Source organism: Panthera leo, chromosome B4 (assembly GCF_018350215.1).
Source record: "Panthera leo isolate Ple1 chromosome B4, P.leo_Ple1_pat1.1, whole genome shotgun sequence".
Taxonomy (NCBI): domain Eukaryota; kingdom Metazoa; phylum Chordata; class Mammalia; order Carnivora; family Felidae; genus Panthera; species Panthera leo.
The window spans coordinates 6,945,155-6,972,166 of NC_056685.1; the positions used below are offsets into that span (position 1 = coordinate 6,945,155).

Below are 27,012 nucleotides of genomic sequence, written 5' to 3' on the forward strand. Positions count from 1 at the left end.
AACACGATCTCCGCTGCCCGGTCTCAAGCCCTGTCACCTCTCTCTGGGCTCCTGCAGTCATCTCCCTGCTTTTCTGTGACCCTGTTTGCACCTCCAGAGTCTGTTCTCAACACAGCAGCTATTGGGATTCTGCCGAAATCAAGTGTCAGGCAGATCCTGTCACTCTGTTCCCGGAGACTCCAGGGGAGCTGCAGGCTGTCAGCACTGCTGGCGTAGTCCCCTGTGGGGGGGGGGGGGGGGGGGGGGGGGGGAGCGGGCTCACGTCGGGCCTCCCCCTCTCGGAGTCCTTCTTCCTCTGGATCTTGGTCCTGCAGACACAGGTTGGGGGGGGGGGGCTCTCCAGGGGGGGCTTCAAAGAGATGAAAGAGAAAGGAGAGGGCGAGGGGAGAGCTTGCAGATTTTTCTAGTTGGGCTTCATCTGGAGCTGCCTGGACAGCCAGTGCTGGCAGCAGACTTCTGAGAGGTCCACGTCGTCACCGAAGTCTTCCCGCTGTAGCCTCGTAACTTTCTACAAAGGGGAGGAACTTCTAGAAGAAGATGAGGCTGTAAGAAACGGCAAAATAAAATGTGGACATCTAGACCGAAGCAAAAGTCAAAGGGATGATAATGAAGGTAAAGAAAAGGTGGTAAGAATGCAAATGTCCTCCCTCAAAAAAAGGAGAGAAAGTCTGAGAGGGGAGAGGCTTGGAAAGCTCACCAGGATGAAAAGCATTCAATGCAAATATTACATTTTCACCTGCCAAGTGCCGCTTAATGTCCATTCTAAAGTGTGCTCGATTTAACTGTAGTGAAGGTATCGCTTCCTCAGCAAGTAAGATCTCACCAACTTCTGGGCGTGTGTTGAATACCTAGAAATACTGAAGGCATTTCATACAAAAGACATTTCCCTTGCCTATGGGCTTGCCGTATAAGACAGTTTGAAAGAGTGGAAGATAACTGATGGGCCAGGTTTCTTTCTCCTCTCTCTCTGGCTGGAGTTTTTATTCTACTGTTTAGCCAGAGCAGGACTGAGAATATAAAGTCCATATGGTAATGATTTTTTAAAAATTTATAATCAAAATGAGCCCTAAAATGACAGGAAGAGAAAGATCTCTTTTTACAACAGCGCTCTTCAGTTCACTGTTAGATCTTAGACCGAAGGATCCAGTATGGAAGGTTTCTGTCCAGGTCGTAGCTCTAGATGCCCATTCTACACTACTGTCTCATTGTTAAAGCACACACACATGTGCACAACTCATGAACGTGGGCAAAAACATCCCGTCACCCTTCCCCATTTACAGCAGCCCACCCCATCGCGCTCTGTTCCTTAATCCTGCCTTTGTTTTTCCCCATAGCATGTATTTTGGGATTTTTTGCTTTCTATCCCAGTGAAGTTAGGAACCCTCTGTGTTTCAATTCCTGCTGTGTTGCCACTGCCGAGAGGAGTGCCAGCCACCCAGTAGACATCTACATCGTCGAGTGAAGGATTGTTGTAATCTAACACCTTTATTGAGATACCACTCACACACCATACACTCCACCCGTCGTAAGTGTGCACAGCTCACTGGTTTTCAGTACATTCATCGACTCATGCAACCGTCGCCACCACCAATTTTAGAACACTCTCACCCTCCCCCACGAATAAACCCCATACCCGTTACCAGCCATTCCCCATTTCCTCCAACTCCTGCCAGTCCTAGGCAGCTGCTAACCTACCTTCTGTCCCTGTAGATTTGCCTGTTCTGGACATCATATGGAAATGGAATACTGTAATAGGTGATCTTTGGTGACTGGCTTCTCTCATTTAGTGTGATGTTTTCAAGGTTCATCCATGTTGTAGGATGTCTCAGAACTCCATGCCTTTCTGTGGCCAATGAATACTCCGTGGTGTGAACACACCACATTCTGTTTATCCAAGAGTGAATGCATTTTCGACAGCAAATAAATACTCCTAAGTTGATCTCTCTTACCTACAGGGCATATTTCTGACCATTGCAACCCCCTCCCCGCCCCCCCCCCCCCCACCATCCCCAGTCTGCCTTCTAGGGAATTTTCGCAAAGACCATGTGGTTTTCATATTAATCTACAATACATACGATGAGATGTTGCTCATTCTGGAAAAGTGTGGCTCATTTTAATTCAACAAAGATTTGTTAAACCTAGTGCCTGTCGTGTCTCAGGCACTATAATCTATATTAGGGCTTCGGGATCAGTAGGTCAGGTTTTCTGACTCACAGGCTAAGAAGAGGAACAACGATATAAACAAATATCTTTTATTCATAGAGGAGGGAATCATTGCCAAAAAAAGAGGAAGGAAGCTAATCATTAAGGGCCCTCCATTTGTTAGGTACTATATTAAGGCTTTCACAGCAACTCTGCAAAGTCTGTATTAGAGAAGAACCCGAAACTCAGAGAGGTTAAGTGCTATGCCTGAAGTTTCAGAGTTGATACGTGTCCAAATCAGACTTCCAACCTGGGTCGATCTGATTCCAGGAGCCTTGTTCACTTTTGTGCTCTACGGGAAGACTAAACGGATCATTCTCCAAGGAGAGGGTTGGGTAAGGGTTTTTCTGAATTCTTAAGATGTAGGTTAAGTGTCTTCTTAAAAAAAAAAAAGTCTTCTATAATAAGGAGGGCATTGAAATTTTTTTCTATCCTAGAGATGTATGAAGAGTTGTGTGGTCAAATGCAGAGTTACAAAAGCCCTTGAAGATTATTTAGCAGAAGAGTAGGTATGATCAATGTCCTTGATTTCAAAAGATAATTCTGATGGCAAAGCTGATGTTGGACTGGACGTAGCAAGACGCTGGAAACCCAAAGACCAACTCGTATTTCATTTTTAATATTCTAGGCAAAGATGGTAAAGATCTGGGCTGTTGGATTAATTATGACAAATTTTATTGGCCACGTTTTGTGTGTAATAGATGCCACACCACGTGCTTTGGTGACATTAACTAGTTATGTCCTCACATCAACCCTATGACGTGGATATTATCCACATCAGCTCCGTTTTACAGATGAGGCGTAGAGAAGAGTCCTCCCCAAGTTCACACAGGTAACAAGTGATGAAGACAGGATGTGACATCAAACCCATCTGACTCCCAAGCCCACATACTTAATGCTGCCTTCTGTTGTATTCGAGCGAGCACACAGAGGAATGGAGCAAAGTTAGCTAATTTGACAAGTACGTACGTGAGTGGGGGATTTAAAATCTACTCTTGCTTGACACTGAATACACTGCTCTCTAGGGGAAGCACAGATTATTGTTCCAGAGTACCAATGTTTTCTTGGGTTTTTTTTTTTTTTTTTACCCCCTTCTTTATAAACTGATTTTTCTGCAGCTATTTCGGATACCGCCTCTCTGGTTTTCTTTTAATTGCACGTAGTCAACCACATATTCAGTCTTTTTCTTTCTGCTTCTCAAGTACCTCTTAATCCATACCTTAAAAATTTCTGGTCTCCAACCCAACTTGCCCTAATGGATTTCTAGACCTGCACATCCAACATGGTGGCCAGTAGCCCCAAGGGTCCATGGAGCTCTCAAAATGTGGTTCACCTGACTGAGGGCTGAGTTTTTAATTCTATCTAGTTTTTATTACATTATATTATATTTAGTTTTACTTAATTTAAATTTAAACACTGATAATTTATTCACTATTAAAAAATGTCTAGGTATGTTTGAGACAACTCAGGTATGTGCATCTACTTTTCAACTGTAAATTTCATGTAATTTACTCTACACACGGATCAAGTATTTCCAATGAAGATTTAGCATCTGAATTGGTAGTTGCTATCAGGATGAAACACATCTCAGATATTGAAAGCTCAGTATGAAAAGAAGCTAAACTATCTCAATAATTATTTCTATATTGATTATATATTGAAACAGTATTTTTGATCTATCAAGTTAAAATATTACTAAAATTGGTTTTACCTGTTCTTTTCAATATTTCAATGTGGCTACCGAACAACTTAAAACAGGTGTTTTTTAATGTTTATTTATTTTTGAGAGGGAGACAGAGATAGAATGTGAGTCGGGGAGGGGCAGAGAGGGAGGGAGACACAGAGTCCGACGTGGGGCTCGAACTCACGAGCCGTAAGGTCATGACCTGAGCCAAAGTCGGACACTTAACCGACTGAGCCACCCAAGTGCTCCACAATTTTTAATTCCATCATGTAGCTTGTATTGTATTTCTACTGGACGGTGCTGTTCTTACTATTTATTTCTGAGATGCCTTAGCGCCGTATTGACTTTTTATTATTGCCAACTACCTCATTTTAAATGTTTGCATCTCAGTCTGCAGATTTCACGTGGATGAACATTTTGAGGGTCTTTTACTTGTCAGAGTTCTCACTTTGTACCTGATACCCAGCACACGGTAGGTGTATCTCAAACGCTTCCTGAATGGAAGCCTCGCTTTGACGGACCTCGTCTTACATGGGCCTTCCGAACCATATACCGCTCTTCACTTTCACCGCCAATTCCATTCTAGCTGCCAGGAGGGTCTCAGGACCACCAAACTTGGACCCTGCCAGGCACACTTACTATGGCCTTGAAGAATACTCTTCGGTTTTCCCTGAGCTGAAGGCTTACAGATGGTCGGTGCCCAGTAAACATTAAATGCATGTGTGGGCCTCTTAGCTCTTTTCCTTCCATGCCAACTGACGTTCTAGGGGGAGCTGAAGGTAAGCAAGAGTTAATAGATGGGGTTTTCAGCTTTCTTTACCATGCATTCCACAGCAGTCACTAATGAATTTGGAATCATCGTTCCTATCGTGTTCCTCTATTAGCAGCAATAGTCAAGAAGTGATGTGTGTGATTTGCTTTATTTTGGAGGACAGGTAATTAAAAACAGCTTTACCCCTTTGTAGACCATGTTGGAGTCAGCTTACTGGTATAGGGTTCTTTGTACTTTGGAAATGGGACGGATGTTCTTTTTCTTTCTGCAGTTGATATTAAGACCGTAAGTACGGTAGACCATAAGTCTTTTCACAAGACATACTTTTGAAATTAGTGGCTCATTTTTAAATGTGTGTGTGTGTGCATGTGAGAGAGCGGGAGAGAAAGAGAGAAAGTAACTTATTTAGGCATGATCGTCAATTGTCTTTTATTTTCTGTCTACTTACTGCTTTGGATAAACATACTGGACTGCTGCCAAAATTTCAGGTGGCTGAATACTAATTTTGCTGAAATTCGATGGAACAGCCATCCCCTGCCAATTTTCTGTCTAAATTATGCAAAAATTTGACTCTTGCAAGACATAAATCTGGTCAAAAATAGAGTCCTAATTTTCTAGTCAGTAAGACCTTCAACAGACTAATTATTCTTGTTTCAGCTTTTATTTTTTATGTAGGAAAAGAAATCAAAGAAAAACGAAATGCAGTAAAAGTTACGAGTCATTTTTCTCCTGTGTCCCGAATGTAGATTTGCAGTGTTAAAGAACATAACGTTCGTAACTTGTCTGATACAAAGCACGAGTGAGCCTCAGAAAACAATTAGTGCATCTTTCAAATGTACCATAGTTATTGAATAATTACTCAAATAATGGTCAGTAATGGAATACAAAGGGTTATCTCCTAGCTAATCCCCAAGTAATGGAATTGGTGTATCTCTGATTTTTCCCTTAGCCTTCCAGGGTTTAGAAGAACGAGACAGAAGTGATTATGGGAAGAAGAGAGAGCCACTGGAGGCCAGCAAGGAAAAGGAGGCCTTATCTTAAGCAATTAATCAAGAAACGCATATTGTGGGACAATTATTCCGAGCTCATTCTAAAATAGCTTTGGAGCCCCAGGTCCTGAGATCTGTTTTCTAGAATTTTGCCAAGGTCACTTAGAGCCCTGGGATAGACCTTCGTTGGAGTAAAGGTTTGGTTGACAGTATGCATTACTCTGTACCTAGGGGTGCGTGCAACGTAAAGATATGGCATCGCATCACTTCGATGCAGATGTGCCTTCACGCTTTGGCTTCATGTTCATGGTAGTAAACCGTGCAGAATAGAGTGAGGTATTGCCCCAAAGGTAAACAGCCTCTCTCAAATGCACCAGCCTCTGGCATATGTCTGTCTGCCCCACCGTGTAAAAGTCGGATGGCAATGCTGATCCTGCACGCTTTGTGGGGGTTTTTGTATGTAGTAATTTCGTGTGACAAACGGTTTCCTATTGGGTATGGTCGTTCTCAGTCTGATCAGTCATTTTAAGCTTCATATTACTACTTCCTCCTTCTCTCCCCGTTAGTGGAGTATATTATTTTCTGGTTCGTTCGTTTGTGTTGTCTGGTAGTTGGCCGTGTTTATCTCTACCGTGAACCTTTCCAAACCTTCCCTTAGCTTTCTTCGCCTTCCTTTCTCAACCTTGCCGTTTCTTTCGGTCAGCCTTTCCTGCTTAAAACTGGCCAGTGGCTTCCCACTGTGCTCAGACACACCCTGGCTCCCTCAGCACAGAAGAAGACAAGGCATGCTCTGATCCCCGCATCCACAGGCTTCACCTCCGTCTACACCGCCTGTCCTCCGTCCGTCGGACGTGAACGTCTGTTCTCACAGCAGGGCCTTCCCTTGTTCTCTTTTCTCCCCAAAAATGCTTGTGCTAAAGATCATCCCATGGCCACAGTTTCCCCACGAATCTGGTCTCCACTAAAGTGTCCATAGGGACCACTCTTCCTAGAGTAGCCCTTCCTCCCCCAACACGTGATCCTACTTCATTGTCCTCTTAGCACTTCATCACTATGAATTTCTCGTGTATTTACTTGTTTCCTGTCCGCGCTGGCAGCGGGTAAAGCCCGTGAGGAGAGAAGCCTTGTGTTTGGTTTCCTTACGCCTATATTGGCTGTTATACAGATTGTAGTGTTTGTTGGGTGAACGAGTGGATGAGACTGCTTCATCGTGTGACATACGACTGACTCTACCTGCCCTCCAGCTTCCGCCCCCACCCCCCACTAGACTGAAACTGTTCACTCGGGTCACCAGTGACCTAATTCCTGTTCTTTTCACAACTGCTGGAGTCGCCTTTTTCAAAAGCAGAGCAGACTTTTAAAACCAGCTCTTCAGCGTGACCCCTGAAGCTGCACCTGCTCGCCAGCCCGTCGTGTTGCATCCCATTCTCACATTACGTTGGCCACACTGGTTTCCTTTCAGAGCCTCGAACACGCAACCTCGTTATACGTGTGGCTGTTCTAAGTGCCGAGAATACGTTTCCTCTGGCTTGTCTCCGATTGCTGTTCTAATTAGTTACTCAGATCTGTGTTTAACTGGTATTAAGACAGTTTCTTCATTCTAAGAAGATGGCACTCTCCCTCATCACTGCCTCCTTAGTGGTGCTTTTCTGTTACTTTACCCTGTTTATTTCATGGCAGCGATCGTGGATCATAGTCGCTTTAGGGAGGTATATTTGATGCTTTTGCAATCTTCGGCATGATTGAGTACTCCTTTCTTGTTGAAACCTTCTTGTACGCACTTGTATTTTCTCTTGTGGTTTTCTTCCAACTTACCGGCCATCCCGTCTTATTCTCTTCTCAAGTTCCCCTTCTGCCACTACTTTAAATTTTGGTCTGTTGCATAGTATCTGTCCCTGGTCCTCTGCTGTTCACACACCGTATATTTCCTCAGGTGACCGTTGTTTTTTAAATTTTTATTGTTTTACATTTATTTATTTTTGAGAGACAGAGACAGAGCACAAGTGGGGAAGGGGCAGAGAGAGAGAGGGAGACACAGAACGGAAGCAGGCTCCGAGCTGTCGGCACAGAGCCCGACGCGGGGCTCGAACTCACAAACCGCGAGATCATGACCTGAGCCGAAGTCGGACGCTCAACCGACTGAGCCACCCAGGCGCCCCAAGGTGACCTTCCTTACACCCTTGGCTTCAGCCCCCTTACTAGGAAATAACCGCCTGGCCATCACAAGCTTTTGCTAATTCAGAGGCTCTCTGGGTTAGCTACTGCTTTAGCCGCTGGGAACTCAGTCTAGAGGACGCAGCCCCTGCCCTCAGAAGGCTCATGTTTTAGTGGGTGGGACAGAAATGGCCGAGCAGACAAGTAATACGATGTGAGGCGGGCGCAGTGGCTGGAAAGCGGGCTATGAAAGTGCTAGGGAGGCAGGTGGGTGGCGGAAGGGCTGGCGGTCAGAGTCCGTGAGGCCGGGACACCGGAGACCTGGGTAAGGTGCGAGAAGCAGCCGTGAGACGACCTGCACGAGCAGCACCCGGGGCCATCGGGAGAGCGCTGGGAGGCAGCGCGGCAGGTGTGAGCAGTGCCCAGGACGGCAGGGTGGCCCGAGAAGGGGAGCAGAGGGTCAACGCGGCACAAGGTCGTGATGGGACGCTGGGGGCCGCGGGAGGGATTGGGATTTTAATTGTGCCGAAGCCAGGGGAGGCCGGGCAGGGAGATGCTGCGGGGCGGCACTTGGAGTTGGACAGTCCCTCCAGCCTCACCCACCGCGTGGCCTTAAGGGTGAATGGGTGCGGTCGTAGTTAGCCCTTTGTAGTCTGAACCATTTATGTGCAGTCACACAAGCCCCGTGGGGAGACATTCATCCCTGAGACCTCGTGACCTTCTGACAAGTCAGACCTTGTCGGACCTTGTGGGACATCTTATCAAAGAAAGGTTACACGATGTTCCAAGTTCAAGAAGTACAGGGCTTTCGATTCTGATTTTGAAGAATTTTTAATCTGCGGTTCAGGTGTATGGTCATTTCTATTGCAGATTGATTAGCCTCTTGGCTCCCCTGCCCTACTTTTCATCCAGGCCAGGAAAGAGTTGATTGTAATTTCATAGCATTTTTCTGGCCACTTTTATACCATTGTGATTTGCTTGTTTTGTGGCTTCTTGGGGCGTCGTTTGTTTGTTTGTTTTGAATCACCAAATTTCAGAGACCAGCAGCAGATCTCATAGGCCATCCCCTAAATATGAGCGTCTTTAGGGTTGATGGGATGGGACAATGAAGCTTAAATACTGCCTTCCTTTCCCCGTCAGATGTATCCTTTGGTACTGAATGGATGTTTCTCTTGCCACTTCAGACTGGAGTCATCCCAAATTTGGTCTTCTTTCTAATCTGGCTTCTTAACAGCCGTTGGGTAGTTATCCCGAGCTCTCCTTTTTTCACGATTCTGTTAAAATCTCTCGGATCGCACATGTGTGGTTGGGGGACGAGGGAGAGGAGCGAGTGTGGGAGCCGCTCCTCCCTGGGGCCGGCTCCTGGTCGGTGCTGGGTGAGTGGAGAGGCGGCAGTGAAGGTCTGTGCTGCTGTCGCCACTCACGGCAGTGGCCACTGGAGCAGTTTTCCACAGATTTCACGCTCTTTACTAACTGCGCGTGGTAATCCTGTGAAGCAGATAGGGTCAACGTTATTTTTGCATGCGTGCAGGTGAAGAGTCTGGTGCTCGTCAGCACAAAGATCAGGAAAGGGCTGGTTCTATAAACCAAGGTTGTCTTCTAGTTCATTGCCGTTTCCACTAGAATGAAACACTGCCCTAATAATAAAGTGTGGGCTCGAAATAAAGAGCATGCTTCAAAACACGGCCCCAAACCCAGAGGTCATGTGCCAAGTCAGTCTAGTGAAAAGGATCATCTACAGGATCTAACTGGTGAAGGGATGTCCCACGTCAGTGAGTACAGGAAGGGGAGGAGAAGAAGATCAGAGGGCAACAACCAAATCACCTCTCGTCCGCCTTTCTGAGTCACAGTTTGCAAGTCCCCCCTTTTGTGGGCCCTTAGGTTTTAGGTATGTCCAGTTTAATGCTGCTTTAATAGCTAAAACAGTTTCTCTGTGTTCTGTTGAAGGACTATAGTAAGCATTTCATTGTAATTTGCGACAACTGTCATATTTCACTGATCCTAAGACATCATCAGTTTAAGAAGTGCCATTCTTGTCTGTACCACTAAGAAAAACACACACACACTGCCAATTCGACTGCCAAACTCTTCTTTCTTATCATATAAAGTGCATATACAGGGGCGCCTGGGTGGCTCAGTGGGTTGGGCATCCGACTTCGGCTCAGGTCAGGATCTCACGGTTCGTGAGTTCGAGCCCCCCCCACATGGGCTCTCTGCTGTCATCGCGGAGCCCGCTTTGGATCCTCGCTCTCCCCCTCCCCTGCTCGCACTCTCTCTCTCAAAAAATAGAACATTTTTTAATGTGTATAAAGTGTTACTTTTTAACTGCATAGAACAGATACCTCTTTGTCAAATTTTTTAAGTGGTTTGGTGACCGAAACACCAAGGAGCTGCAGTATCCAGTCGTTTCACCAGGAGTCCCAAGTTCACCCGCTGGCGGGTAGTGACTACTGGGCCAGTGTTATCACACCTGTCCCACAGAGACAAGAAGATGCTTTGATTATAAGAAATACATCCCAACTTCAAGAGAGGCACATTTTTTTTCACATTTTAACAACTTAGAGTCGATTAAATACGGTAAGATAGTTTTTCTTATTTTTCTCATAGTAACAGTGGTGAAGGAAATATGTATCATCAGCCTCGGGTGATCGCTTAGCAACTGAAGAAAAATGTGGTTCCTGTCTTGGCGGAGCTTGGTTGGGGAAACGGATAAAAACTGCGCCGACCATCAAACAGCTACACGTTGTGACTCTTTATTTTGGAGATGGAGAATGACTAAGGAATGCTTCTTGGAGAAAGCAGTACGTCAGCTTAAGATGTAAAGAGTGAGAAAGAGAGACGAGCATGGAAATAATGAAGGGGAGAGTGTTCCTAGTGGAAAGGAACAGAGGATGTGGCTGTAAAGACGCCAAGAAGGGAAAGAGGTTGGTAGGTTCCAGAAATTCAAAGAATAGTCATGCGCTTGAGCAGAAAGTGCGTGCACAGCTAGTACTTTGATATCTGTAAACTAAAATATGTCCCAGTTTGGGGCAGGAAAAATGCCTTGCCAGGTATGGTCACAGTGTTACGGTTCTTCACGCATATTTAATCTTTTCATTAAATGCCTTCCGAGGCCTGGAATTAGTTTCAAGTAAAATCTTTTCTTTTAAATCCGTAGTCCATAAAAGTACTCAGTGCTGATGAGTTTATAGCCATACACTTGTAGTTGATCCTCATTATGCGTGTATTCCATATTTGTGATTTTTTGCCCACTCACTAAGATGTGCGTGTAACCCCGACTTCAGCACGATGCTTTCACAGTCACTCAGGGACCTACCGAGTGTGGCGAAGAATTTGAGTTGCCCGGGGTGTGCACATTTGCAGCTGAGTTCGAACAGGGTGACACTATGCCTTGCCGTTTCAGCTCCCGGTTGTAAGCAAGTGTCATGTTCAGGGTGTAGTTGGTGCCACGTTCTTCACAGTTTTTACTTTTTCTGGGTGCTTGTGCCGTTTGGAGTGGTCCCCAAGCACGATGCTGAAGCGCCGGAGAGTGTTCCTGAGCGTCAGAGGGCTATGGTGTGCCTTGCGGAAAAAACACGTGTTCGATCAGCCTCCTTCAGGCATGAATTACAGTGCTGCTGGCTCTGAGCTCAGTGGTAGGGAATCCACAATGTACATCAAATGAGATGCCTTTAAGTCATTAAACAGAAACATACATAAAACGAGCTTCTGTATTGATCTACAGCGAGAAGAGACCCACAGGAGCCTCACCTCGTATTTCCCCTGGGAGCGATGGTTCAGTTTTTGCTAAGTTAGTCTTCACAGGACCTTCGTAGAACGTAACCACTGCCAATGACACAAGCCCATCGTCCGTGCGTATGTGAACACGTGATTAACACGTTGCCGTGTCACGGGCCACCCCGAAACTTAGTGGCTTACCGTAGCCAGTGTCTATGAGCTCCCGATGCTGTGAGTTGGTATCTGGGGTTGGCCCAGCCGTGCACTGCTTTTGCTGGATGTGGCTGGGCTTGGTCGTACGTTTGCGATCAGCCGGTCATCGACGGCCTCGCTCAGATGTCTGATGGTTCCGCGTGGGCCCTCGGCCACGCACTTGCCATCCAGCAGGCTAACCTCGGTTCATGCCCGTGGGGGCGGTTGCAGGTGTCCCGTGAGCAGCAGGAGGGCAAGCCCCAGTACACAGGTGGTTTTCAAGAAACCTCGGCCAATGCCACATTTGCCAACTCTGACCCGCTGGCCAAAAGCAAGTTCTGTGACCACCCCCATCAAGTAGGTCCCACCTCTTACTGAGGAGCCCATTAAAAAGGCATCAGTGTAGGGAGGGGCAGAATTTCTCTTCTGTTTTTATGCTCTAACTCATTTATCAGGCCCTTTGCCGGGTTCTTTACGTACTTTGTCTTACTCAGAGGTGCTGGGACTTTCTGTTAATCCTAACCAGCATAACAGGAAATTGAAGTTCAGAAAGATGAAGGGTCTTCATAGCCGGTAATTGGCAACGGCAGATCACACACGTGCGAATGATTGCCAAGTTTTTATTCTTTCTCTGTGAGCCGCCTTCTGATAGATGAATGGCTAATTTGCCTAATTTGTTTGGTTCTGGGGAGAAAAAAGATAGCAGGGAGATCGGTTTTATCGATAAAGGGAAAAAAACCCTGCCATTGTTTGCCTTGGAAAAGAAAGTGTGTTGCTCTCATGTCGTAGTGTTCAGTCTTACTGTTATCCCAAGTTTGAGGAGATCACGGTGGTAGTGATTTGTGAACGTGTGGCCCTGGATTTGCACGAAGGGCTTACACCCTCGTATGGGATCTCAGCTGGAACAGAATTTATTCTGAAAGACTTAAAGGAAGTCGATTAAAATATTAGAGCTATCGACGTTGTCTGGAGAGATCTTGTATTTATTTCTTTTTTAAAAAATCCACAATGTGACCGTGGCTAGGCCCTATTATGCTATTGTGATCGCAGTTGAACCGAGAAGGGTGATTAACGATAGCAATTTATTGTACCTGAGGAGGAGAGAAAATAGGAGATGTTGTCGTTATCATAAATCATATCATAAATAACCAAAAAGAAGCACTCAGAATGCTTGTGTGGCGTCAGCAGCCGGCCCCCTCAGGCCCGTTAGCCCAGGATGTAGCCATAGAAACCCCAAAGTCATATTGTTATCTCCGTCTCGCTGCAGTTATGTGATACAACAGCATTAACATATAGATTAGGCCATTTATAATACTTGGTGTCATTTCAGGTTGGCTTGCTTATATAGCATTTTCGTTTTTTATTGTGCAGAATGTTAGTGAAATAGTGCTTTTTTACAGGTCGGTGTGTGTATAAGTATTTATAACGCATCGTCTTTGCTCTGCTATTAATTTATTGTGTTATTGATTGGTTGTACTATATGAATTGTCACTGCCTAATTGTCTTGTCTTTGCTAGTAATTTCCGTTTTTTTTAAGTCAATAGGTTTATTTAAAAAATACCTACCCACTTACACACATCGAGTTGTGTTTCAAGGGTCTAATTTCCGTTACGTTATAGACAGGACAATGTAAAAAATACTGTATGAGGGGATGTAGACGGGATTTAAAAAAAAATTTTTGTAGCCTCATTTGGAGCTAAAAATAAAATGTTGGTCTGGATAGTTTTTATACCCCCACTCGTCCCGTCTGTTCCAGGCATCCTGTGTCTGCCCATCGGTTTTCAACTGCTGGTGGTCAGAACGCCAAGCACTGGTGCATACGGTCCGTGAAATATCGAGGGACACAAATAGCTCTGTCCTGCCCTTGAGACCATCCCGCCTTGTATAGTCATCTGCGTGTAGAGATGGCCCCAGTAAAAAGATCTTCAGCTCCGAGAAGTAAGAGGTCAGACGTCAAGACTTAGGTGTTGCACGCGAGCATATTTTCTTCTGCGAGAGTCCGTGGGCTGTGCTAGGTGGAATCATGGCTCCGGTAACAGATGCCAGACGGGTTCAGTCCACATCAGTCCAGATCGCCTTTCGTGCTCGTATCCCTGGATGTGGGCTGTGTACGTACCTGGCACCGATCCCTGCCACAGCAGTTGAACCGATGGCCACAAAATGTGGTTGATTCTTAAGGACAGGAAATCATGTCCTATTTGACTCTCTGTTCCTGAGATCTGACACAGTGCTTGCCACAGGGGAATTCAGAAGACACTCAGTAGATGAGCGAGGGAGTGAATGAATGAATGAATGAATGAGGACTGAATGAATGAGTGATAGCGATAGTGAGTCGCTTCAAGGAACGTTACGGTAAATACACCTTGTATCCAGATGGACAGAAAGGTATTTTTTGAAAAAATGTGCATCTTAAGCAAACCCTTTCATATTTGTTAATAAAAAAGGAAACTATTACAAAAGCAGCAGGATGCGTAAGCTAATAAAATAGGAAAGTTTGTGTCGTAATTGCTAGAAATTTCTGCATGTATATTTCTAAAAAGAATCACAAGAAATCTAGTTTTAAATACATTTAATTTTTGGTGAAATATACGCAGACAGAATTTCATTGGCCCCATGTCGAAGGTTGAGAAAGGCAAGTATAGTTTCTGCCCGTTTTGAGATTGTGCCACTAAATGTTAAAGTTGCGTGCATCTGTGTAGTGAATGAGATAAAAAGCTTCTCAATGCCATATGAAAACAATTTCCTTTTTTTCCCCTACTTTCCATGAGCTTTTTAGATTATAGGGTTTCTTTAAAGGCATTTATTATTCTAGTTAAAACGATATTTTGTTCTAAGTCAATATTTATAGTAGTTTAGGATTAACCCATTAAAACCCCTTTGGGTGTGTTCAGGCCTTATTTAAGCCTTGTTTTATGTTTTGTTCGAGAAGTTTGGTAAAGACACATGTTTTTCTCATTATTCCTCTGGGAAATGTAGCGAGTGTGGCTTCTTTGTGTCATTAACGGAGGAAAATTGGGGTGCAGTCTGTAGTATCTCCTTTACTCACATCTACATCTGTGAAATTTTAAAAAGATGGACATTAACAGGGACCCATCTTCTCTCTGATACGTAAGTAGGAGAGAACTTGACAGTTTTTCTGCAGTCAGTCACACACTGAAGGAAAACGTTAATTTGGTGAAACTGGGTGAAGGGGATTCATGAGTTCTTTGTAATGTTCTTAAAACTTTCCTGTAAGTGTGAAATTATTTCAAATTAAAAACTTAAAGGGGTACGTGGGTGGCTCAGTCGGCTGAGCATCTGACTCTCGATTTCGGCTCAGGTCATGATCTCATGGTTCATGAGACAGAGCCCTGCATTGGGCTCTGTGCTAAGCGTGGAGCCTGCTTGAGATTCTCATTCATTCTCTCTCTCTCTCTCTCTCTCTCTCTCTCTCTCTCTCTCTGTCTCTCTTTCTGTTTCTCTCTCTCTCCCTCCCTGCCTTCCTCTCTCCCTTCCTCTGCTCCTCTCCCCTGCTCATGCATTTTTTCTCTCTAAGATAAAATGTTTTAAAAAGTTTAAAAATAATTTTGCAATCAAATGTTGGCTTGGAATCATTGGCTGTTTAAATGAGAAGACTCTGAGATCCCTGAGAGACCTCCACCTCCCTCTTTTTCTGTTATGAGATAGTCTGCTACCAGTTAAGTATCTCTCTTAAGTTGCGTTTCTGACAGTGGTGATAAATTTGTGCCGAGTCATTCACATTATTTCCCATCATTTCCCCTTTTTTGACACATGCGAAAGCATTCTGCATACGCAAAGCCTCTGACGGAATGAAAAGTTACTTTTTAATGTGGCGGGTTTTTCCTTAGATTGGATTACAGCATTTATGTTTTAGTGAATTTACGTGAAGAATAAGGTTGTTGATGGTGGACATGAACTTTTACCAGAAACTTGACATTTTTTTTTAAATAAAGCTTCCCTCCCATACTGGTTTTAAGTATGGTTCTTCATATGTCTTTTTTTCTTATTGTCAGTATCTTTTTTTTCCTCTCCTAGAAGTGTAGAAGTTATCTCATAATTTATGGTATTCTTTGAAGAATGACAGTACTAATGATCAGTTGTCACAGGTGTCATCATTTTGAATAAATTTTCACACAAAGGATAATCAAATCAAAAGTCTTACCGCTGTTAACATTAGCCAGATTTTAACACAAGCAGAATTGAAAATACCAGTTTTGTAAATAATTCCTTATCATACCTTAGCAGCATGAACATGAATACTTATCCAGAGCTGGCTTCCCTTAGTAAAATATCCGTTATCCTGAAAAAGTGTCCCCAACAGCTCTGGGCTGCTTTCATGGCAGGATAGAGTTATTAGGGCAGATGGCAGAGTGATACCCACTTGACCTGTAGATGCCAACTGTGGACTTGCGCTGTTATACGGTTTTCGAGAGATTAGAGTGAGGCGACTTGGGTTTGTTTTGTTTTTGTTTTGTTTTGTTTTAATCTTCTCGTAAAAGGATTGCAGGGTTAACCTTACAACGTACATCTCTGTTATTGGCCAGCATTATTATTTAGTAGTTTGAAAATTGAACTCTAATTAGTTGTTCCAGCTAAAAAATTAAAAAAGCCAAAAACTTTCATCTGGAGGACCTATAACTATTTTTCTATTAGTCCAGGAGTTCCCGTGCTGGGAACTGCTTTCATTAGAGTACTCCCTCTGCCCTCCCAGTGTGTCCTCCTAAGGCCTTCTCTGGGGGACTCACCCTCCCAGAGCTGATCCAGATCCGGATTCAGCTCCAGAATCAGAAGAACAAGGCCTACTTCAACATATTCCACGGGCCCATTGTGCCACCCGGGCTCAACCTTCCTCTCTCTGCTTTGGCATCGTTGGGATTTATGAACCTCTCTCAGATAGGAGGAGGTTCTTTGCAATTTAGAAATAGAACAGTAGTAAGTACTCTGAAATTTTTTATTCCTTCACTTGGAGAATATCCTAAAGCTGTCCTCCTTCTAATTTTTTCATATGTTTGCCTGTTAGCAGTTAGTGGATTTGAAGTCTCTCTTGTCATTTTGATAAAGATAGGGTTGGAAGGGGCTGTTCAAATCTTCTGAATAGTGTAAATCTAGGACAGGAGTCTGAAAACTTTTCTGCAAAGGGCCAGATAGTAAATATTCTAGACTTTCTTTGTTGCTTGTGGAACCAGAATACAGTAGAGCCCAAAGTGGGGGACGGGGTGGGGGATGATCACTTCTAGTTGCTAAGAAAAAGTGTCACAGAAGAGGGAGCATTTGATCGGAGGCTGAGAAGAGATAGTCACCGGGACCCCTGGGTGGATCAGTCGGTTAAGCGTCCGACTTCAGTTCAGGTCATGATCTTGCAGTTGGTGAGTTCGAGCCCCGCGTCGGGCTCTGTGCTGACAGCTGGGAGTCTGGAGCCTGCTTCGGATCCTGTGTCTCCCTCTCTCTCTGCTCCTCTCCCGCTTGCGCTCATTCTCTCTCACTCTCAAAAATAAACAGACGTGAAAAAAAGAAGAGGAGATAGTCACCAAATGTCAGGGGGCAGAGCATTTCCGGCAAAGGGAGCTGCATGCACAGAGCTGTGAAAGTGACACACGGCAATGTGTCCTCAAGCAACAGATCAGTCCACGCGGCTGGGCTGGCAGAGTGCCCAGGACGGGGTCAGATGAGGGAGCGCCATATAGGTTGTGCCGGGGAAATGGGGTTGATTTTACATTTTAGCATACTGGTTTTCACCTTGCTGTAGCCTCACAACAAAAGCTTTTGTGGCAGCTCAGCGTGTAAGATACAGAACCGTACGGGTAACCATTCCATTTCATAGAGAATAGGGGACCCAGCCCATACTGTGTGGTGCTTCAAGAGGGGTTCCGCAGAACCCTCCAGGCTCCAAGGAGCTCCTTTTGCAAAGTAGGGACCGATGAAAGGTCCTTAAGACAGGAAGTCATCCGGGGCGCCTGGCCGGCCCAGTCGGTGGAGCGGGCAACTCTTCGTCTCAGGGTGGTGAGTCCGAACCCCATGTTGGATATGGAGATTGCTTTTTTAAAAAAAGCTTTAAAAAGAAATGCAGGAGGGCACCCGGGTGGCTCAGTCAGTTGAGCATCCTTCAGCTCAAGTCACGATCTCACAGTTTGTGGGTTCGAGCCCTGCGTCGGGCTCTGTGCTGACAGCTCAGAGCCTGGAGCCTGCTCCCGGATTCTGTGTCTCCCTCTCTCTCTGCCCCTCCCCGGCTCATGTGCTGTCTCTCTCTCTGTCTCAAGTATAAATAAACATTAAAAAAAAAATGCAGGAAGTCATATACTCGGATTTGTGGCCTCGGTAAGGCAATGTGAAAGACGGGACTGGAGCCGGAGGCGTAGAGACTAGTGAGGAGTACAGACAAGAGGCGCCGGGGATCTGAACTAACGAACTAACCACAGTAGCCGCGGGGAAAGCACATTAAAGGAAATGCAGTAGGAAATCGTGTCCGCAGTGTGGAAATGGAGACAAAGGAACGAAGTGGTCTGGAATGACGTTTCTGACTCAGGTACCTGGACGGATGATAGTGTCATTCTCAAGGACTGCTAACAGTAGTTATGTCTCAAATTTGTCTTGTGTTAGACATCATTAACTGTCCACCCGACTCTGTGTCTAGGGACTGCGCTAACTAATAATCCTCTTTCTTCTTTCTTTCTTTCTTTCTTTCTTTCTTTCTTTCTTTCTCTCTCTCTCTCTCTCTCTCTTTCTTTCTTTCTTTCTTTCTTTCTTTTTTTCTTTCTTTCTTTCCGTTAATGACTGCGCTGCTCACTCACCGGGGCTCAGAGCCTTGAAATGGTGTTTGACTCCTTCGTCCACCCTTTGACCCCATCATTTATTAGATTCCGTTCATTCTGTATTCAAAATGTCCTCTACCTTCATTGCTTCCTCTTGTTACCACTCTCCTGTTCGGACCCTGTCGTCGCTTACCTACATCATTTCAGCAACTTCTGACTCGTCACGTCTCCATTATAGTGGTCCCTCCCATCCATCGTATATGGTCCTGCTAGAATCATTTGTTCACATACACCCTGAGATTTTTCTTCCTTGTCTAAACATCTTCCCTAGGTCCGAACGGCCAGCAGAGGAAAGATGGTTTAGTTTTTCTGGAATTCAAAGCTGCTTGGATCTGGAGGCAAGCTTAGCGGGCCCACTTTGCGCCGCTCTCCACTTGCACCGTGCTTGCCCGGCGGATTACCCCCCTGGCGTTTCCACCTCCGCCTCCTTGTCGTCTGTTCCTCCCCCCTGTGCTCACCCTTCCTGGTCCCTGGAAATCCAAAGCACTGCCTGATTCGTGAAGTCTTCCGTAGGTCTTTAGCGTTGCAGTAATCTGTTTGACCCGTGGTCACTCTTTGTCCGTCTTCTGGTGCTGGTCACTTTCCCTGTGCTATGCACATACGTTGTGTCCCCTGCTGAACCGTGACATGCTCAGCTGGTACGTGTAGAAAGAAATAACGTGATCTTAAAGCAACTCGGTCAAGTAGGCAGGTCAAGTGCCATTAGTCCCTTTTGAAGGGTCAGGAAATAGGCTGAGGGGGTCAAGAGATTGCCCAAGGCCCGTTGCCCCGTAGTGCCGGAATGCTAGCGGAAACGGCGTCTTGCTAATGGCAAAGCCGGGATATATGCCATTTGCACCACACTCTCTCTCAAAGTGCTGACATCAGCAAGCAAAGCAGAAGACATGAACCGTGGGTGAATCATATCCAGGTTGGAGACTTGCGTCTTCTAAACTCCAAGAATTAACATTTGTTATAGGAGTCCTAAAAGTAGGTACGCCTTTTTGTCATTTCTGAGGATAGGAGTCTTACAATAATCCATCTCTGGATCTTTAGAGATAATGTATGTGTGTTGGGGTGGGGGGAGGCGGGGGGGGGGGCGCACATGCACGAGCTTACACAAGAGGGAGAAAGATGGTGTTCGGTGAGGCCAGGAAAAGAGTTGCGGAAGCAGGAGACCGACAGTCTGTATATCTGCTGTCACCGGCCGGCACTCTTCAAAGAATGATGGCGTGCAAGTCTGGAAGATCCTTGAGGATCTACCGCTTTGCTCTCTAAACGCCATCCATAAGCTCCTTTCTTTCCTAGAAATCACATTTGAAGCGTTGTTCTCATGTGCTAGGATCTTTAAAATATTCCAGTAACACCTCTTTTCTTTTCCCTTGCCAGAGGAGGAAGAGCAGGTGCCCACGGATGGGGGTACGTCAGCAGAAGCCATGCAGGTTCCCCTGGAAGAAGACGATGAACTGGAGGAGGAGGAAATTATTAATGATGAGAATTTCTTGGGTAAGAGACCGTTGGATAGTCCGGAAGCTGAGGAAATGCCTGCCATCAAGCGACCGCGGCTGTTAAGCACTAAAGGGGACACCCTGGATGTCGTATTACTGGAAGCCCGAGAACCCCTCAGCTCAATCAATACCCAAAAGATCCCACCAATGCTCTCTCCGGTCCACGTGCAGGACAATACAGACCTAGTCCCTCCGTCACCAGAGCCACCGATGTTGGCTCCGGTCGCAAAATCGCAAATGCCAATCACAAAACCATTAGAAGCCAAATCGTTTACACCTAAAGCAAAGACTAAAACCAGTTCTCCGGGACAGAAGACTAAGTCACCTAAAACTGCGCAGTCACCAGCAATGGTCGGAAGTCCTATTCGGTCACCAAAAACCGTATCCAAAGAGAAGAAGTCTCCTGGGCGCTCTAAGAGCCCCAAAAGCCCCAAGAGTCCCAAGGTTATGACTCATATTCCCCAAGCACCTGTCAGACCCGAAACACCAAACAGGACTCCTTCCGCTACGATAAGTGAAAAACTTAGTAAAGAAACCCTTCAGGTAAAACAAATACAGACGCCCCCGGATGCTGGCAAACTCAACAGTGAGAATCAGCCGAAGAAGGCGGTCGTGACGGACCGAACGATCGACGACTCGATCAATGCCGTGATTGCACGGGCTTGCGCCGAGCGAGAGCCAGACCCTTTCGAGTTTTCTTCGGGATCCGAATCCGAAGGAGACATTTTTACCAGCCCTAAGAGAATTTCAGGTGCGGAATGTACTACTCCAAAAGCTTCCACCTCCTCCAACAGTGTCCCTAAGGCAGGATCCACCCCTCTGCCCCTCTCGGGTGGGGCCTCCAGTTCCGACAACTCGTGGACCATGGATGCGTCGATCGATGAGGTGGTGCGGAAAGCAAAACTGGGAGCACCTGCAAATCTGCCTCCCGGCTTTCCCTACATCTCCTCTCCTTCGGTCTCCCCTCCCACCCCGGAACCTCTGCACAAGGTGTACGAGGAGAAAGCCAAACTGCCCTCCTCCGTGGAGGTCAAGAGGAAGTTGAAAAAGGAACTGAAGACCAAAATGAAAAAGAAAGAGAAGCAGAGAGATAAGGAGAGGGAAAGAGACAAAAGCAAGGAAAAAAGTAAAGAGAAGGATAAAGTGAAAGAGAAAGAGAAGGAGAAGGAGAGCAGCAAGGAAGCCAGGTACCCGTGGAAGGAATTTCTTAAAGATGAAGAGCCGGACCCCTATAAGTTTAAAATAAAAGAATTTGAGGAAGTCGATGCAAAAGTGAGATTGAAAGATGGGATGGTACGGAAGGAGCGAGAGAAGCATAAAGATAAGAAGAAAGATAGAGACAAAGGCAGGAGGGACAAAGATAAGAGAGACCGGGAAAAGGTTAAAGACAAAGGGCGGGAGGAGAGGCTGAGAACATCTGCGGCCCCCCTCGTGGTGCCCCCGAAGGACGCGGCCCTGCCCGTGTTCAGCCCCGCGGCGGCCGCCAGGGTCCCGGCCGGGCTGCCCGCCTTGTCCTCCATGCTTCCTGAGAAACTGCTGGAGGAAAAAGAGAAGCCTAAGGAGAAAGAGAGGAAAAAGGACAAAAAGGAGAAGAAGAAAAAGAAAGAGAAAGAGAAGGAGAAGGAGAAGAAAGAGAAGGAAAGGGAGAGAGAGAAGCGGGAGAGAGAGAAGAGAGAAAAAGAGAAGGAGAAACACAAGCATGAAAAAGTAAGCACTTTTCCATTTCTGGCACTGTCTGAACACCGTCCTGTGGCAAAACTCAGGTAAAAAAGCCAGCAGTTAGAGCTGCGTCTCAGAGGCAGATGGCCCGTAAGTTAGCCGGGAGGAGATTCGTAACGTGGTTATGGAATTGAATCGAATTTTAATTCTAAGACCCACAAACTTGTAATCAAGCCCCCTCCGTGCTGAAACATGTTAACAAATTCACAGCCTAGGAGGAACCTATAATCGCAGACTATAACCCCTCTGTTCATTAAGCATGGTAACGAATCCCTGCCAGTTAAAAAAAAAAAAAATCTGTAAATAGTATTTCTGTAATCATCAGGTGTACTGCATACTATTTTGTGCCCGAATATTCGCTACCCCGCCCCCCAGAAAAGACAGCATCCATCTTCCTAAGAGCACGCACCCTGTGGCACTATTTTAAGGGGACAGCCAGGCCCGTGGAGCCCCTCGGTAAGGACTCCTGTTTCCTTTCCGTGGGCCGTGGTTGTGAGTGTTTAAGGTTAGGACCTTTCACTGCTTTCTGCTGCATCTCTTATCCTTCTGTTTTCTGCTTTAATAAGATTAGGACATGTTTCTGAGAACCTGGGCTGATCAGGCAGCCTGGTTGGTGGGCAGAATATAATCCCAGATAGTTTACGATGTGAGTAAATCAGGCTTCTGTAGAGGACAGCCCAAGAGGCCGATACGTATCCCGCGGTTTTGTAGAAACTGGGGCCTCAAGCCTTTGGGCCCAGAATGTGACCTCTGCTCTCTATGGTCTGGTTCCTCAGCTCATGGTCCCTGGATTACAGTGCTTGACTGGATGGTTGGAAAGTGTCTTTTAAACTTTCTTAAAAAGCGTCTCGGGGTTCGTGGTGGCATCCCCACAGATTCCCAGAGATCCTTCCCCTGCCTTCTAGAAACAGTCCTCTCGGAGGCTGGCCAGAAAATTATACCCAGTCATTTTCTTCCACATAATAAGATAAGATGTATTCGACATCCGGCAGATCTATTACCTACCAGTATTTCTGCAATTTTTTAAAATCTCAAACTTACCTAGAAAAATTAGTTCAGCTGACAGGCTGTAATGGCAGCTCTCACATTTTTCTGCCTGCCTTTGTTCTTTTTCTGTACCCCTTGGCTATGCTTAAAATGTAAAGAAGTAGAACGGAAATGCCGATACTCCTAACTGAACATCAGCGAGTCAACCAGACACAGAGCTCCAGCTCCCGTTTCCGTTTTAATAGTCATCTTATCATAATGTGGTTCGTGTGCAGCTCCTGGAACTGCCGCGAGCCGTGTTGTCTCCTCCTGACACACCTGTGGCTGAGGTCCGGCAGGTATATTGCCATCACCCTCTGTGCACGAGAAACTGGGTCTGAGGAGACTGGCTTGTCCAAGATCAAGGTCACACAACCAGCAAAAGCCAGGTCATCTGCACCAAGATCCTCTTCACGGTTTCGAAATGCTTACTGCTGGGGCTCTGTCGCCCGGCGGAAGGCAGTCACTCGGCCACCCGGGGGCAGCTCAGAGCGAGCCCTCAGCGGGGCACAGAGGGTTCCGTTCCTTTCAGTCCCGCCTTAGCTCTGGAAAGTCAGTGGAGTTGTTTCAGCCACCACTGAGAATTTGAGTGGAGCCCGTCGGATTAGATCTGTAGCGGCAGTCCTTGCCTTTCCTCAGCTTCTAGCTGACCTTGGGAAAGAAAAGTCCCTCGGACTCCCTGCTAGATTTCACCTGACAGAAGAATACGAGCCCTTGTAACGCTTTGGATAGGTTACGGCTCAGATAAATGACAGAAGATAAAAATGTATAGCAGTTGGCTGTCTTAGGAGGTCTTTAAAAAGAATAAACAGAGCTGTCTCTGGAGTTAAACCTGAGTTCAAATCCTGGCTTCTTTTAGCTGTAAGACGCTGGGCAAGTTACTTTTCTGGATTAAAGGAGATTACATCTGAGATGTGTTTAGTACCGTGTCTGGCACATAAGTAAGTGCCCAGGAAAGGGAGAGGACGCTGATGGTGAAGGTAAGCGTTATTATTTCTTCACGAATCCGCCCGTAAAAGGTAGAAACCTGGAGCTTGCTCCTGCTTTGGACCAGACCGGCTAACTCACGTATGACAGGCCGAGTCAGCTCCGCTTACGGTGTTGGAAAATTATTTCTTCTTCCTTGGCACCTTTTAAAGTTCAGCTCTTCGTGCAGATAGGAAGGGATAAAAGCTCGCGCGGCCCGGGCAGACGCCACTGACAGGGTGGGGAAATTGAGACATTAACGTAGACCTTGACTTCTGCTTTTTCAGCCCCACTTAATCCTCCCCGAGCGTCAGGCCATAGGAGTGAATGAAAGTATACCTGAAATTGGGTTACATAGGCTTTCAGAATTCTCTTACATATCCACAGACCAAACTAAGGCACATCTCAGTCTCCCCAAGAAGATGTCTTGTCACAAGGATGAGGACCACAGTGTCCTTCTTTGCCCTCACCCTGACCATCTCCCAGGAGCCACCCTCACAGACCTTGGCCCAGATCCACCAACCAGGGCATTCTTTTGATAAAAACATCTCCCCTCCTGTAAACCTTTTTACCAACCACACCCACATTTATCAATACAGGAACCAGTGAAGATACCGTTAATTGAACGGAGATCGGCGTGGTAGGTTGAAGGAGCCTCGGGCTTGGAACCCAGCAAGTCTGAGTTAAGATCCCGAGCATGTTTGTTAGTTTCTTTACTCCTTAGGTACTCCATCTTTATTTAAAGTGGGCTTATGGTAACTCACACTTGTTGAAAAGCAGCAAAACAGTAATAGTTAATATTTACTGAGGAATTACTGGAGGCTAAACACCAGGTAGACACTACACGTAAGTTTAATTTCTTGCCACAACTCTGTAAGGCAGAGACCATAATTGTTATCACTTTAAGATGAGAAACTGAGGCCTAGAGAGACTAATCAGGTTGCCCACGATCACACAGCTCGTAAGTATGTAAGCAGGAGCCGCGATTTCATCCCAGGCTGTGAGATGATGCTATAATTGACGTTCTTAGCCACGATACTTTCCTACGTGAAATAAAAAACGGATTAATTGAAATAATGTGTGCAAGGCCCCCGGCTTAGTGGTGCGTCATCAGGAGGAAAGATCATCTTTCCAGAAGGGGCAGTGATCCAAAATATAGTGGCTTAGGCACAGTCTTTGTTCCCCGTTACGTGCAATAGTACACGCCAGTCAGGGTTACGGGTCTGATCTTTCACCTCTTTAAAAGAGAACCAAACTAATTGTTTATGGAAAATGTATTAAGAGCAATTATGCTGCCTAGTCACAAACATCCCCCTGGTAGCTTTAGCAGTGACGAAGGTAACGGTACATTTCGGAGCAGTTACAGTGTCCATTTCCGTCTGTCGGTGAATGCACTACATGACTTCATTTAGTGACTGTGGGTTTTTGAAGTTTAGATGAATGTTCCAGGACTACTTTAATTAAAATTTACTCTTGGCATCTTAAGTGGTTTTTGGAAGGAGGATTGCTGTGAAAAAAAATAAGAAGATGTCTCATTATTTGTTAGTGGAAGTGGACAGTCGTACATAAAACCCGATACAAGACAGGAGCCAAAATCCATCCGTCAGATTTGGCAATACTGTTTTTATGCTCTCGAGTATGATCTGAGAAGGCCTGGGAGAGTTTCCTCCAAAAGATGATGATGTCACAACCCGCAGTGCCGGCCCGCTAAGATCGTGGGCTTTGGCAGGCATACGGACGTGGCTCTCAATTCTAGCCCCACAAGTTCCTACTTCTGCACCAGCCTCTTCAAACCCCTCAGGCCCTCTGCTCCCTTCCCTCTGTCTCTCTATTCAGTACCCGGAAGAGACCGCAAGATACAGCATAAGGTATGGGTTACCTCTGCTTACAAACGATAATTTCATACCTTCTCCAAGACACTTTCGGCTTGTAAAGGCCTCCTTTTCTGCCCTCTCATAGAAGACTCTAAGTGAAGACCAGTTGGTGTCATTTAAGATGACTCTCCAGAGTTTCCTTACAACTAACCAATAATGTTGCTGATGGGCCCAACAGATGATCGAGATCTGCTTGCAGCAAAAAGCTCATAAATTCCATAAAGGATTCCCCCAGTTTTTATGCTCCTGATCAATGATGCTGTTTTGGGCGAACATCAGCTACTGGATGAACTAACTCAGATAGTAAATGATAAGAGTAACTGCTGTTTATCGAGCTCATACGAGCGCCAGACCTGGCCAGAATTTGGCTGCCAACAGCCCGGAGGGTTTGGTGGTGTTGCTCCTGCTTTGAGTGGAGGCAACTGCCCAGGAAGGTTGAGTAGCTTGCTGTAGCTGCTGGCTTGAAGAGCTGGGAGTTGGCCCAGCTCTGTGTGAGCAAAGCCCGTGTGCTTGTTACCCAAGATGGCCTTCTCAGCCAGTCACCCCCACGGAGCTGACGAGAGGGACAGACAGGGCTTCACGCTCGGGAGTAAGGTGAACTGTGATCTTGGAAAAGTTTAGTCCCTGAAGAGACCTTAGGGAGCTCCTGTTCGACCACCATATTTTAGAGCACCAGCAGTGGGGGTCCTCTGTGCTTTAATGACTTCAGGAATAGGCACAATTAAAATGTTTCATGTTTCTTTCACCTGTCCCCAAATCCCTTTGCATTTGCCCTCAAAAATCTTTTACTGAATGAAAATAGTTTATTATGTGGAGGATGACAGACAGTCTTACTGGTTTGGCCTTTAACAAAAGGCTCTCAGTGTTTTCCCTTCTGTTGAGAGTGATGGACTCCTTTCCAGTCTTTTCTCATCAGCTCCCATGATTAACTAGTGAAATGAAGGGTTTACAGTAAAAAGAATAATCCAGCGAAAAGGGGGAAATATTCCCTTCCTGTTTCTTGTCTCCGTCCGTTCCAAGAGGAAACCAGCAGCTTAACGTTTGCACGAGTGTGTTTGAATTTATAGACGCTTACCGGAGGCCACCTATCTCCAAGTCTTTGTGTGAATGAACGTGAGCGCTTAATGAGAGCCTGCGTTCTGTTTCAGTTGTCCTTACTGGATTCCACTTGTCATGCCTAACCACACCATAGAACTTCTTCTGGCTGTCTTTTTCATATCTTAAACAGTTTATCGGTATTTAGAATTTGTTTCTAAGTTGAATTAATGTAAAGACCTCAGTTGGTAAGAAAGACCACAAAGTGCTTACCAGCCATCCTAATTCTGCATCCAGAATATTAGATGATCAACATTGGCTCTTCGTCAGTGCTGTTTCTGGATATTTTTCTGACACATTAGCATAGATGGGGATCTGATGTAGCA

General features: G+C 45.8%; 1 protein-coding gene across 1 annotated transcript in view; it reads left to right on the plus strand.

Moving 5' to 3' along the window:
• Positions 1-27,012, plus strand: part of TAF3 (TATA-box binding protein associated factor 3) — a 181,823-nt gene that overhangs the window by 114,079 nt on the left and 40,732 nt on the right. Inside the window, exon 3 of the mRNA XM_042944822.1 lies at positions 19,888-21,713. Within this exon, the coding sequence (XP_042800756.1) occupies positions 19,888-21,713 (1,826 nt within the window). The remainder of the gene's footprint in view (positions 1-19,887; positions 21,714-27,012) is intronic.